At 39.9% G+C, this 14,725-nt stretch overlaps 1 protein-coding gene across 2 annotated transcripts in view; it reads left to right on the plus strand.

Annotated features, from left to right (window-relative positions):
• ADGRG2 (adhesion G protein-coupled receptor G2) overlaps positions 1–14,725 on the plus strand; it is a 145,021-nt gene that overhangs the window by 114,929 nt on the left and 15,367 nt on the right. For both annotated transcript variants that reach the window (XM_083172497.1, XM_083172498.1), the window contains 10 exons: positions 259–291; positions 1,123–1,235; positions 3,351–3,387; positions 3,617–4,341; positions 7,013–7,202; positions 7,531–7,687; positions 11,926–12,069; positions 12,227–12,355; positions 13,626–13,668; positions 14,496–14,605. In XM_083172497.1, the coding sequence (XP_083028623.1) occupies positions 259–291; positions 1,123–1,235; positions 3,351–3,387; positions 3,617–4,341; positions 7,013–7,202; positions 7,531–7,687; positions 11,926–12,069; positions 12,227–12,355; positions 13,626–13,668; positions 14,496–14,605 (1,681 nt within the window). The remainder of the gene's footprint in view (positions 1–258; positions 292–1,122; positions 1,236–3,350; positions 3,388–3,616; positions 4,342–7,012; positions 7,203–7,530; positions 7,688–11,925; positions 12,070–12,226; positions 12,356–13,625; positions 13,669–14,495; positions 14,606–14,725) is intronic.

Consider the following 14,725-nt stretch of genomic DNA (forward strand, 5'->3'; position numbering starts at 1 on the left):
CCCCCCCCCCCGCAGCAGCAGCCAGGTAAGGGAGGGAGGGGGGAGCCTCACCGCAAAGGACAGCTCTTAACGCAAGAGCTGTCCTTTGCCATAATTATTGCATATGTTAGTGCATATGCGATAATTATGAATGCGATGGGCGGCGATAGGGGGAGGAGCTGGGGTGCGGATGTTAGAACATCCCCCAAATATCTCTAAAATAACTACTAAAATATAGTAGCACTAATTGATTTTTTTTTTTATTATTTCGTTCTTTAGTATTCTGAATGGCCTTGACAACATAATATACAAGTAGGTATATTGGTAGCATGTGTGCCTTTAATCATCCCCCCCCCCCCCCAAAATAAATAAATATATATATATATATAATTTACATTATGATAATTAGTTCATACTGTATATAACGTACAGACGTGGTCTTCACGCTCACTTTTTACATTTTAGTGGGGTTTATTATTTATTTCTGATCTGCAAAACTTACACTTTCGGTTAGCCAGCCTATGTTCAGTCAGAGTAAATAAATTAATATATGTGGACTCTCTTGGAGTTCAGTGGATTATATACTGTATTACAGTGACTGTTTTTAAATGGTGATATGAAATATAGTATAATATTGTGTGTAAAATGAACTGCAGAAAACAATTTAAAATAAATATGTATATATATATTTACATTTTTACTACATATACACACATTTATAAATAATATATTCTTACTAAAGGTGCCCATACACGCACCGATTTTGTGTGCTGTGTGTTTTGAACTACAAGCTGCCATGCGATTTTGGCACTTGAAGTGGATGCAATGCGATTTACTGTACTTTGCGGGTGTACTTTTTTAAAAGAGTTTATAGTTACCTAATGGACATTGCATCGCATGTACTACAAAACTGATGCGATGCAATGTAGCACAAAAAGTACTGCCTGCAGATACTTTTTGTGCTATACAATATTATACCGCAGGACTGCGCATCGCATTCCAATCCCCCGAAACACGGTGTGATTATCACACATGCGATGCGTTTTGAACTATAAAAGTACAAAACGCATGCAATAATCGCAGCGTGTATGGGCACCTTCATTATTTTTGTCATAATATTGATTCATTTTTATTTAATTTTAGGCAAATCCAATGTACCAACTTGTTTTACATAGCCAATTATTCTCTAACTGAAACCTGCGATTTGATAATAAAAAATCAGTTGAATGCTTGTATAAAAGATTTCAATAAGATTGGTAAGTACAGTTTTTTAAAGTATGAAAATTATTTTTTTAACACCTATTATTTTATCTTCAGGTATTAGCTTTAACAAATTGGGGAAAAAATTTTAAATAAATGGATTTCTGCCCCCCATCATTTTTAAAACTGTGTTCCCCATTATGAAATAAAAATATGAGCCTGCTTATTCATTTTCATTCATTTCTGTGCCCTGTATTCATTTAATTAATATATGGGCTCCCTTATTCATTTCCTTGCATTCCTTAATTCACGTTATTAATATATTTGCTCATAGTGTACTCACTGATACTTTATCCAACATGGTGCACTAGATAAAAAAACAAGCTGGCAACAATGAGGGGACTGCTGTTGATGGGCCTCCTGCTAAGCTTAACTCATTTGCATATCCGGAAATTGTTTTCAGGGAATGGGATTTCCCAGAGAGGCCAATATTACTGAGGAGGGTATGCAATCTCGGAACACAGCTGTCGGACCCTCCCGACAGCTGTGATCCTGGCCCATTTGTGGTTTGCCTGATAGCAAATCAGAGTTTCAATGTCCTGTCATGTTTGAAAGTAGGTTTCTTTGTAATTTCTGGTAATTTATTTTGCATCTAAATGTAAGTTAAGAATCACGCAAAATCAGGCCAATGGACATTGGTTTGGATAAAACTGGTACTTGAACAAATTTCCCAGATCATCAGTTTCGTTGATGTGAATGTAGTAGTACTAGTAACATGTTAATTAAAAAAATGCAATGCAAGTGAATTTGTTATGGAAAATGTTGAAAATGGTTCTTGATCCTCGTTGATGTTACCTGAATATCATCATCCATTGTCAGATGTGCTGTATCACTATGAAGGTTATTCTGGTTTGTGCGTAATTTTCCGAATTCTTTCTGAGCGGTCCGCACGCTACGCTGTGCGGACATAGTACGAAGAAACGCCCACCGGTCCTCCGCATTCGGACGGACTCACACTTTAAGAAGAGGGTGTGTTTATGGACGACATCCAAACCTTGCGTGTGTGGTGGACACACACATTTTCTGCACGGTCTTACCGCGTCAGAACGGACGGGAACATGGCCGATGCGGTGTATTTCTGCAAAACATACTACTATCTTTTGATCCCCAAATGTGTGCTGTTATTGGTAAATGTAAAAGTGACATGTATATTTATATTAGTGATAGCAAGTTCTGTCCATTGTTTGCAGTGTAAATGTGTTTAACAAATGCAGCCGTGCTTTCAGCATAGATTTGTGTGTTTAGTAATGGTCCATTTAAGCTGCAAGGTTTCCAATTGAAGCTATGAAAAGAGTGTAATTAATGAGTAATGAGTAGAGGAGTGGATTGTATTGTGTTCAGGTGCGGGAGTACTAATTGGGCGATCCGAATGCCTAACGCATGACCGAGTGGTGTCCGCAAAGAAATACTTGCTTATGGACACCGCATATTTCTTGCCTTTTGGTTCGTTTGCAGTCGGTGTTCAGTCCGAATGCACGCCTACCAGAATTAGTGCACTCCCTCGTGTACGCCCATGTTTACGCCCAGTTTAGCCCACTTTGAAAACTACGCCCCTGTGTACTTCCGAATGACGCCCATAATACGCCCATATCTCCCGAGTGAATGCGGTGCACATTTCTGTATCGTATTAGTGAGAACAAGTACGGAGACCTTGCGTGGCACATGCGCATAGAGTTGCCTACGCATGCGCAGACGGCTAAAAAAAAACATCCGAAAGAATTCGGAAATTTACGCATCGACCAGAATAAGGCCCTATGTTTTACAAGGCTCCATAAAAATATTTTGGGAAAAAAAATGCAATGCAATAGTTTGAGGGTGTGGTCTGGTGGCAAAGGAGGGATATGTGTGACAACATCGGGCAGTGTATGATATCACACTGCTGTGGCCACACCTATAAAGGACTGAAAATAACATACCAAGCAGGCAAAGTAGTGACAGAGCCAACTCCATGTTTGCTCATAGCTAGCCCAGGGGATAGTATAATTCTATGTTTAGCATAAACCATTCCCCATTCATAAATCTGAACACACTTATTTCCAGCAGGCAAAGCTTCTGTTGACATTCTGATACATTGAAGTGTGAATTACTAATAAATTCTGTTCAATTTTTAGATTTCTGTTGCTGTACTGAGTGTTCGCTTTTACCGTGGTGAGTACTAGCATTTCATTTAATAACTACATCAGTGGTGTGTCTATAATGGTGGCATAGGTCCCTGCAGAGGCGGAACTGCCATTGGTGCAGCAGGTGCACTGCATCGGGCCCCTGCTGCCACTGTCACCCTCTTCCTGTCACCCACTGTTTGTCCCTCCTCCTTCCCCCACCTCTCCCTGTCACTGTTTTTCAATAGAAGTAATTTTCTTGTTGTGGCTTCTTACAGCATAAGCAGTAACACACCTGTGTGTGGTTCTGGAAGTGGTGGTGTCGGTGGTTTTGGTGGTGGTACTACAGGAGTGGCAAACACAAGGAACAGCAATAGTCAAGTCACCAGTATTACAAGTACTGCTAATGGATCTGGTATGACTACTAAGAATACTACGTCAGTTAACAGTGGACCAGCTTTAACTAACAATCGTAAATCTAGTACACCAGTGAGCAATCAGCCAACTTCAGCTATTAAATATGAACACGATTCAACAGACAACAGTCAACAAACTTCAGCTATCCAGCTTGGATCTAATTCAACAGTGAGCAGTCGACCAACTTCGGCTATTCAGCCTGGACATGATTCAACAGTGAGCAGTCGACCATCCTCAGCTATTCAGCCTGGACATGATTCAACAGTGAGCAGTCGACCATCCTCAGCTATTCAGCCTGGACAAAATTCAACAGTGAGCAATCCACCCACTTCAGCTATTCAGCCTGGATCTAATTCAACAGGGAGCAGTCGACCAACTTCAGCTATTCAGCCTGGACATGATTCAACAGTGAGCAATCGACCATCTTCAGCTATTCAGCCTGGACATAATTCAACAGTTAACAGTGGATCAACTTCAGCTATTAATCGTGGATCTCTTACAACAACTAACAGTGGAACTAGGTCTCTTGCAACTGATAAAGAAACAAATGTCCCTTCTACAACACCTAAAAGCAATTCAACTATAGGTAAATACTAAGTATTTATTTGCAAATTTCATTGAATAACTATATATTTCTAGGACTACTGATTTATGTGGGATAATATCCCCACTGAACAATAGCAATATTAGCAGTCATAAAGGGGTAATCAATACAGCAAAGTGGGCTCTTCAGAATTTTTTTTTTATTATTATTACCAGTTATTGATATAGCGCACACATATTCCACAGCGCTTTACAGAGAATATATTTAAACATTCATATCCACCCCAGCCCCAGCGGAGCTTACAATCTATATTCCCTACCACATGTACACACATACACACTACTGTTCATTTTTGTTGGGAGCCAATTCATCCACAAATATATTTTTGGATTGTGGGAGGAAACAGGATTATCCAGATTAAATCCACACAAGTAGGGAAATTGATGGCAACACTCCTAAAACAAAGAGTTGTAGAATATCTCAAAGCCAGCAATTTACAGGATCTAAACCGCATGGGGAAGATCATGTCATACAAATCTTATTGACTTTTTTGACTGGGTGACTAAAGTATTAGATCAAGGTGGGGCTGTAGATGTTGTTTATCTAGACTTTAGTAAAGCTTTTGACACTGTCCCACATCGCAGACTGTTAAATAAACTTGAAAGCATGGGATTGGATTCTAAGTTGGTTGAATGGATAAAATCTTGGTTGCAGGACAGAATACTGAGAGTTGTACTAAATGGAGTGCAGTCACAGGAGGGAATGGTTACCAGTGGAGTACCCCAGGGATCTGTACTTTAACCAGTGCTTTTTAATATCTTTATTGGTGATATTGCAAATGGAATTAAGGGTAAAATGTGCCTTTTTGCAGAAGACAAAAAGGTATGCAACAGGGTAGATTGATGATCTAGGTAGATTAGAGGAATGGTCAAGAGCATGGCAACTACAGTTGAATGCCAAAAAATGCTAAATCATGCACTTGGGTCTCAAAAATCCAAATTCAGTATAAATGGCACTATAAGGGAAACTACTGAGGAGCTTAGGGATCTCGCTGTCACTATTTCAGGTGACTTAAAGGCAGGTAGGCAATGTAACAAAGCAATGAAGAAGGCAAGTCAGATGCTTGTTTGCATAGGGAGAGCAATCAGCAGTAGAAAGAAAGACGTAATAATGTCACTGTATAGGTCATTGGTACGACCTCATCTAGAGTAGAGTTCTGGAGGTCATATCTCCACGTACCAGGGAAGACCAAAAGATCTTAATATGTATAGTTTAGAACAGAGAAGGGAAAGGGGGGGGCATGATAGAAACTTTCAAATATATCAAGGGTTTTAACCACAAGGTACAGGTGGGAGACATTCTTCACAATAAGACGAGCAACAGAACATGAGGACATGCACTGAAACTAGAGGGAGGAAGATTCATGGGAAATTTGAGGAAAATTACTTCACAGAAAGAGTAGTAGATAAGTGGAATAGCCTCCCATCAGAGGTGGTAGAGTTAAATACAGTAGAGTAATTTAAACATGCTTGGGATAGGCATATTGATATCCTTACAAAGAGATAAAGATCGAATATGGTTTGAGGTAACATGTTTAAAAAAGGGGCTGACTAGATGGGCCAACTGGTTCTTATCTGCCATCAAATTCTATTTTTCTATGTAATGGCATGGGACCTCAGGGTTTAGGGAGGGCCTGCCTGGGATATCTGGTGTCAGTACAAAAAGTATTCTGTATCTTTCACATCCCAGAGCCTTCAGGTGTAAGTGGTCTCAGCTTGTTACTCTGCTCAGCCTTCCACTTATTGCTTTCTGTGAATCCTGGCTGAATCTTCAACCAACTTCTGACCTCTCTGGTCATGTATCCAGGTCACTATTCTCTGCCGGTCTTAGCATTGCCAGCTGGAGTGTACCCGGAACCACCATCTTTAGCTCCTCCTCCACATCGCAACTCGCCACAGTCTTTCAGTTCTTCATTCAGAACGTCTTTATCATAATTTCCGTCTGCAGATTCCTCATTACCAGATGTTTGTATAATTTTCGGAACTTGGTTATTTCTTATTAGTAAGGAAATATCCAAAGACAAGGCAAACTCAGCAGCCAAATCCAAATGAGTTCACCATCGGGAAATACGAATACTGGAATCTCAGCAGCTTCTTAAATTTTCCAGTTTCTCCAGCTGTATTTTAGCTTGATCACGGCCGATCTCGTTCGTACATGTTCGTACAGGGGTTCGGGCATGATGGGCCACCTTAGTAAATTTCCCTCTCTGAATCTTCATACAAAGTGTTAGAATGCAGCAGTTATCAAGATAATGGTCTGTGGATTAATAGATGTAATACAAGTCAGTTTAAAACAATCATTTAAAACTCATGTCAACCTTTTCATGTGACAACCATTAACAATTTGACCTTTTGCTTGTGTCGACCTTTTGTCAATGGCAAAGTTAGACCATGTCGATTTTTTTCATGTGTCAACTTATTGCCTATTGACCAACAGTGGTCGGCCTAATGAATGTCTACCTAATTACTGTGGTCCAATTGACCATTTTGTGGCCTGTCGGTGCCAAAAGTGTGTTTAATATATGGATCACCTATAAATACAAGGCCTAGGCCTTTCACAATTTTTTTTATTGTAAAGACAGTGTTAAAGATTAAATTTCATTGTTTGAAATATCAGTTTTAATTAATTGTTGTTTACACATTTCTTCACATAGATAGCCTGAATAAATTGCTGGATCTTCTGAGTTCGGGTAATCTTAATGCATCCACCGTTCAGAACATTGTTTCGCAATTAGAAAACCTGCTGGACGGAGAGGTGACCCCAGATGCAGCAAATATATTGGTTGGAATCTTGAGCACATTTCTAAATGTTTCTCAGAATCTTCTCGCACCTGTCTCCAAAAGGTAACTCAGCCATCTGCCCCCTTATGCTAATAAAATCAGTTCTAATGGCCGTTGATAGCATTTTAACAATTTTCAAAATGCCTACTATAGCCGTCTCTGCCTTAAACCACGGATACAAAGTTAATCAAAAAAAGAGCAAGCTTATGTGTGTTGGAGCTGGTTCTAACTTCCGAGCAGTTTCTAGAAATTCTAGTACTCTTAGTTTATCCAGAAAATGAAGTCTATCTATAGCTCATGTGGTTTAAAATGTAATTTTCTTTCGGTATAGTGCCCCTGATCCTCTTGCCTCCTAGTCTACTGATATATGATGTATTTCTTTCATACACAGATTACTTATGATAGTGGAAAAAATTGGCTTAAATCTGAACTTTCCAGGACAATCCATAAATTTCACCTCTCAAGAATTGGCCCTGGCAGTGAATAAAGTCAATGCCAGCTCTTTCACTGGAACCACATTTGGTGTAGCCTCTTCATCTGGTTTGCAGGTAGTTCTCTTCAACTTTACATTTGAAGGATTATCAGAAATTGCACACAGGTGTTATCAAATATACACTGTCCATATACTGTATTAATCCTAAAAAAAGCATTAGTCCACTATTTCCCCCTTCTCCTTATTACTTTCTTTTTCCACAAAATACACTCAAGACATGAAATCAAAAGGATTAATTTATTTATAGGATTATAGATGGTAATTGTTAATTACACTCCCTATGAATAAGTCCTTTGAAGAATATAAGACAAACCTGCAAGTTCTTGCTGGTGAGGGGGATGCTTCTTACTGCTCCTGCCTGCAGAGGACACATATGGGAGTTGGTAGTGTGGATTGGATACAACAGAAAAAAGGGATTTAGGCGTCACTGGACTGCTTATGCTCTTATCCAAAGTTTCTGAACTTGACAATTACTTTTTATGAATGCGCTGAAGGTGACTTACAGTATAAGGGAAGATGTTCCTAGGTGGTTAGAATACTTACTCCTACTTATTACCCTTTTACACGGGCTACCTGTGGCAAGACAGTTGTTTTCCAGATTTGGATAGAAATATTTCCATTCCGAAGAGGTGGATAATTTGGTCTTTTGCCCAGGCATGAGAATGGGCTTTTTCATCCCACAGCCAACAACTGTCTCCACTGGTGCCTGATTCAATCAAACCACATCACCATCAGAAGCCTCATAGTAAACTTCTTCCTCAGCGCCAGATACACCAATATCCTCCTCATCCTGGTGTACTTCTATAGTGACATCCTCTATCTCAATGTCAGCAACTGGACTGGCGGTGCTCGTACCAGCACTTGCAGAGGGCGTGCAAATGGTGGATGGAGCTTCCTATTCCCACACAGTGTTGGGAAGGTCAGGCCTAGACATTGCAACAGTGGACACACTTGGACTCTCCTCGGAGATTTATGATATCTGTGCTTTACCGCAAGGGTGCCAGAGCAAGTCGTGGTGATATTTTCTAAAAATATTGATTTTAGGAAAGAAAAGTCTTGCTCATTAGATGCTAGAAAAAAAAGGGTCTCATTATCCTGTGGGATTTTTAATGTTTTTGCACACAATTGAATCCCCCCCCCCCCCCCCCCCACACACCATAATATAACTTGGTGGACAGTGCTGTGGACCATAACTTGGTGGACAAGTATTATTTTGGTTATTATTCTATGCTTGTGATTTGCACACACATTCTATTAAACACAGCATGAGCCCTGTGACACCATAAATATAGTAAACCACTATATAGTATGTGGTTACTACTTCTGAACTGATGATGATTTTAGTTCTACCAGCTATACCCCTATTTATACTGTATTTTTCAACACACCCTGTACGTTACCTTGTAATTTGTTTTTTTTGTTTGCTATGTACGGCGTTGCGGACACTTTGCGGCGCCTTATAAATAAACGTACTACTACTACTACTACTAGTAAACCAGCATTTATTGCAAACCTGGGACCTTACCCTTAAAATGCATCTTCCAGGCCAGGTTCACTCGGATGATGTTATCAATGGCAGACAACCTCTCTTTCTTCACAATTCCTCAAAGACAGAAATGCAAGTACACCCCTCACAGTGTAAACCATATACAAACAACTTTTATTAAAACAATAACTTTCCAATAAAATTTGTAGTACCTTAAACATAAGGCATTAGAACTCACTCATGATGTGGAGAATGGAGTAGCAGGTAACACCTTCCCAGTAAGATAGGGCAAAGTCTCAGTCCAGGTTCCCACATCATCATTATTATTATTTGTTATTTACAGTTCTTTATATAGCGCACATGTATTCTCCAGTGCTTTACAGAGAATATTTGACCATTCACATCAGTCCATGCCCAGTGGAGCTTAAAATCTATATTCCCTACCACATGTACATGTACACACATTCTAGGGTTCATTTTTGTTGGGAGTCAATTAACCTACAGGTTGAGTATCCCGTATCCAAAATGCTCGGGACCAGGAGAATTTTGGATAACGGATTATTCCGTATTTCGGAATATTTTAATATTTCAATTATGTATTTTGAAGTATCTTGCATGTATGCTGTATAAACACATAAAATACACACAAATATTTTATTACCACATAAAATACACACAAATATATTTTATTTGTTCAAAAAACAAGGTTTCAAAACATGAAACAAAATTTGTGTACTATCTCAGATATTGAATTTGAATGCCAAGCAATCATTGTCTTGCACATATATAGTACCAGTTACATATCATGTCACCAGTAGTGCTGTTACAAATGTCCCCAGTGAGTTTTTAGCAAAAAAAAATATTTTTTTTTCACTTTCTGGAATGTATGGTTTTCGGAATAATTCGGATAACGGATACTCGGATACGGGATACTCAACCTGTACCAGTATATTTTTGGAGTGTGTGTGTGGGGGGGGGGGGGGGAACCAGAGTTTCCAGAGGAAACACGAGGAGAATATACAAACTCCGCACAGTAGGTAGTAATGCTAACCTTTACACGCCCCCCTGCAGCACCAATGCATTTTGGCTTTTTCAAAGCTTTAGGGTGTGCAGGAGTGGAGTCCATTATAGTGATAATCATTGACACACCCACTTCTCCTCCTTCTTTGATTGGGGTGGTGTCAAATAAGGTGCTTCTGTATAGTAACAACATGTAAAAATATGTCTTACATCATGAGAAGCATATATGTATTTAATCTTTAATCCAAAAAAATAAATAAACATCTATATTTTACAGTAAAAATGGTGCTTCGAGAACCGAGGTTGTCATGCTTCCAGAGCTGGGGAACGCATACCATTTCTGGTTTCCGCATCCTGAAAACCTAAAACCACATTGCAGCAAGTAATCTGCATGTGCTATCTTTCCACAGCTCCCCCAGTGTGTAAGACACCGCTGTTGTGCTTTTATTCCCCTCACTATGAGCGGGAATGTTTCGCCATGTATTTTCCAACAGGAAGTGACCATACTGTACATTCCAGGAATGTGGAATGCATGTCGCTTCCGGTTTCCTTGACTTGTGTGATGTCCACATCAGGCTCCGCGATCTGTGGTGTTGAGGGACATTCCTCCAAACAGTAATACTATAGAGGGGCAATATATATTTAATGTAAAAAAATAGCATATTTAAAAAACTTATTTAAAGCATTGTGCTTTATCCATATAATAGTTGGAGTAAAAACTCATATGTCGTGAATATGGTAGATACATACTTGCCTACCCTCCCGGAATGGCTGGGAGGGTCCTGCAAATCGTTTCCCCCTTCAGGCCCCTCGGGAAGGAGGGCAAGTCTCCTGACTCACAGCCGAAGCCCCCACTCCCCCTTCTCCGCTGTATAAAATCTTGAATTTCGCATGTCCGCGAGGGGGAGGGGCTAAAATGACGCAAATCGTATAATTTCAGCCCCTCCCCCAATCTGCAGACCCACGAATTAACGTGACTGACTATCATGGGGGCAGGGCTTGTTGACATCAGCATCTTCCCACCCACCCGACACGTAGCCTCGCCATGCCCCCCTTTCTCCTGGAGAGGAGTTGTAGACAGGTATGGGTAGATATATGCAAATGTGGCAAGTGTAAGGAACGTACTATATGGCTTGCAAATGTGAGAATTTGCATTTGACTGCATGGAGCAAGCCGCCACCCAGACAGGAAGAGAAAACACCCCTTGCTAAATTGCTATAGGATTGCAAATGCATCGCCAATCGCGATCCATTCGCAAATCCATATGCAATTTCCAAATCATCAAACAGTTTTTGATGTCTGTGCAGACGTGAGTAGCTCTGAGACTTACACTAGTCTGTAACTGAGACAGGCTGATGTCTCGAACCCTCCTCAAAAAAACGGCTGGGCGCGCCTGCATTTCAACCCTAAATGCTGACTTCCCATCAGGCAAACTGCCAGGGGATTGCATTTACGATCCATCCACATTTTCTGATGCCAATACCCCTCGCTCATGCGCAATGTGTAAGGAACTCCTCCGCAGTCATTCCATAATCTCTCGAATTGTAAATCCTCTATTTAGCGATCCGTGCTGACTTAACCCAGAGTTTGGGAACAACTGCTCTAAGGTATACAAATCAGCTAAATAACCAGATATGGCTGCCACGCTAGGCAAATGTGTAAAGTGCATAAAGCTTGCATGTGTTTAGAGCAAGCACAACAGTGACTTTAACAGGGTTTAAAACCTAAGCATGAAACGTGGTGTTCCATTTTGTTGCATAGCATCAATATATTTTTTTGTTTTAAAGGTTTCAATGGGTTCTCAGCCAACACTGAACAGTGATGGATCCATTCATCTCCCTGCATCGTTACTGAATGACTTGTCCCCTATTGACAAAGATATTGCTTCTAGAATCCAGTTTAACTACTTTGAAAAGACTTCTTTTTTCATGGTAAGTCTGAAATGTGTCTCGGAAAAATGCATCTCCACTTCCATCACTTTCCCTTAACATATCTATTATAGGGACACCAAATAAATTACGGATTTTATTATTTGCTTTGAGATATCTGTGTAATGTTTTGCCTATACTCTGTTCTCACATGTTTCAGGACACATCCCTCACAACTAATCAGTTGTTGGTGAGCAAAGTGATATCATCAAGTGTGGCGAACCTTACAGTAACTAATTTAATGGACAATGTAACTGTGACACTAAAGACTTTCCCCACCAATGCCTCCGTAAGTATGTTTTCTGTATGCTCACGTAAGCAGTTATATTGGTGGTACATGGATTTTTCTTAAATAGGTGTACTTGTAAAATAGTGGTGCATGTAGGGGCTGTAACCTCTGCCTGCAGTGCCTGCACACATACTGTTTGTGCCAATGCACTATAGCAGTGATTTTCAACCTTTTTACCTTGCGGCACACTAAATAAAATTTGAAAATTGCCAAGGCACAACATCAGTTCTCCATAGGGCAAAACACATTGGCTCCCACAGGAAAAAAAAACAACCTATTAGCCCCATATAAAAAAACAATCGCACTGGTCCCCACAGGTAACACAAATAAAATACTTTGGCCCTTTACATGAAAAGAAGAGACCAGTAAACAGTTGAACTGGTGGTGGCTGTAAACTGGTCATCTCTAGATCTGGGTGCACACTTGAGAACAGCTCAAGGCACACTGGTGTGCCACCGCACAGTGGTTGAAAACACTGCACTATAGGGTCCAATTGGAGTGCTACGGCAGCACACCTTCTACTTTGGGAGGCCAGTACATTAAAGCATTCCCATACCATGGCAGTATCTTGTGGGGATGCTTAATAAAAAAGAATGACCAATGGATGGTGTAAAAAAACAAAAACAAAAAATAAAAAGATACTGAAGACAACCCGCTTCAGTCTAGAAACTAAAGTTTGGGAGAAATACAATGATCTCAAGCATACGGCCAAGAACAAGTAGATGTCGAGTCAGCCTGGTGCCAATCCAATTGGAAATCTGTGGTACAGTGTGAAAATTGCAGTCCAGCATCATCCAACCAAACTGGAGCATATCTGCAAGGTATAATGCAGAGAAGTCTCTCCCAAACGGCATTAGCCTGGATTAATTTAAAGCTTTTTTATGAGAAAAAGTGGATTCAACCAAGTGCTAGTCATTAGGGTGTAATTACTGATGCAGGTAAATTATACAACATGAATTTGAAAATGTACTTTATGAACCTACTGGTTGTACTTGAACATTTGTATATCATCTGTAATGAAGACTTTGTAAGGGGTTGAATACTTTTTCAAGCCACTGTGTATGTATATTTTGAATTTGTTTTTATTTGAGAATAGTAATATGCCAACACTGCCTGCAGAGCCTGATCACAGTGCAAGCATTTAATGTTAACCACTCTCAGCAGTATTCCTTTTTTAAAAAGAAGGACATTTGTAAGAATGTGTATTAAGCAAGATCAGTAAATAAGTATTAAACTGAAAGAAATTACAATATTGCGATTTTTATTTCAGAACTCTGTGCTGCAGTGTGTGTTTTGGGACTTCACTAAAAACAGTAAGCAAATCACTTTAAACGACTTTGAAATGGAAACAATGGGGTCGATTTAACAATACATTATATTCTTATCAGTCATTTTGAATGAGAAATTGTACTTCAGCCAATCAGCTCCCAACTATCATTTTTTAAACATATGACATGAGTTGATTGACTGGAGCACCATTTATCGTTCATAACAATGGTAACAAGATTATAACTTGTAGCTAAATCTGCCCCAGTGTGTCTTAGAGTGTTCAATTCCATGAAATTCTAGAATAACATAATTGAGATTATTTTCAAATCTCGTCAAGATGTTGGCATTTCTGCAACAGCCAGTTTGGAAGTGAGGGTGGGCTTCAGAAGGTATTACATGTTGGTCAGTGGAGGACCAAGCCAGTTGTCATTTAAAAGCCAGGTTTGATACCCACCAGATTTTAAACTCCTGTGTTGCAGAATATCTGGAAGGCAAACCTGCTACCAATCTGCTGCAGAGGTGAAGCACTGCACATATCTCTGTAATCTGTGTAGTATTCATTACTGTAAAATGGTCTTAAAAAAGGGAGGTAATAGTGATGGAATTATTTATATAGTCTAGAGGCCCCAGTACTCCTGAAGGCACTTGTCAGACCACAAGTGCCAACATGCCCAGACATTAAGAGCCTGCTGTCACCTGCCCTGACCCCTCCACGAGAATACACCAATGTTCACTTCCCTAATGGTTACTTTGTACCAGGCGTCTTGTGCTGCATGGTGTATTCAGGGTAGGGATGGGGACACATCTGTATTGCTAACTAAATGGTTAGGAATTAGATTTTCACAGATAACTGTATTTATTTTTTTTACAGACGGTAGCGGTGGTTGGGCGTCAGATGGTTGTACGGTAGCCAGTACGACACAAGATAAAAATGAAACCATCTGTAAATGCAATCATTTGACCAGCTTCGCCATATTGATGGTAAGAAAGATCTATGCATATACTGTGTTCAAGAACATAAGAGAGGGCATTATATCTCTGTATCCCCTGCTTTGATTAATATTAACATATCAATACATGGGAAAAGTCTCTTCATACAAT

The sequence above is a fragment of the Crinia signifera genome, chromosome 2, assembly GCF_055691185.1.
Source record: "Crinia signifera chromosome 2, ASM5569118v1, whole genome shotgun sequence".
Taxonomy (NCBI): domain Eukaryota; kingdom Metazoa; phylum Chordata; class Amphibia; order Anura; family Myobatrachidae; genus Crinia; species Crinia signifera.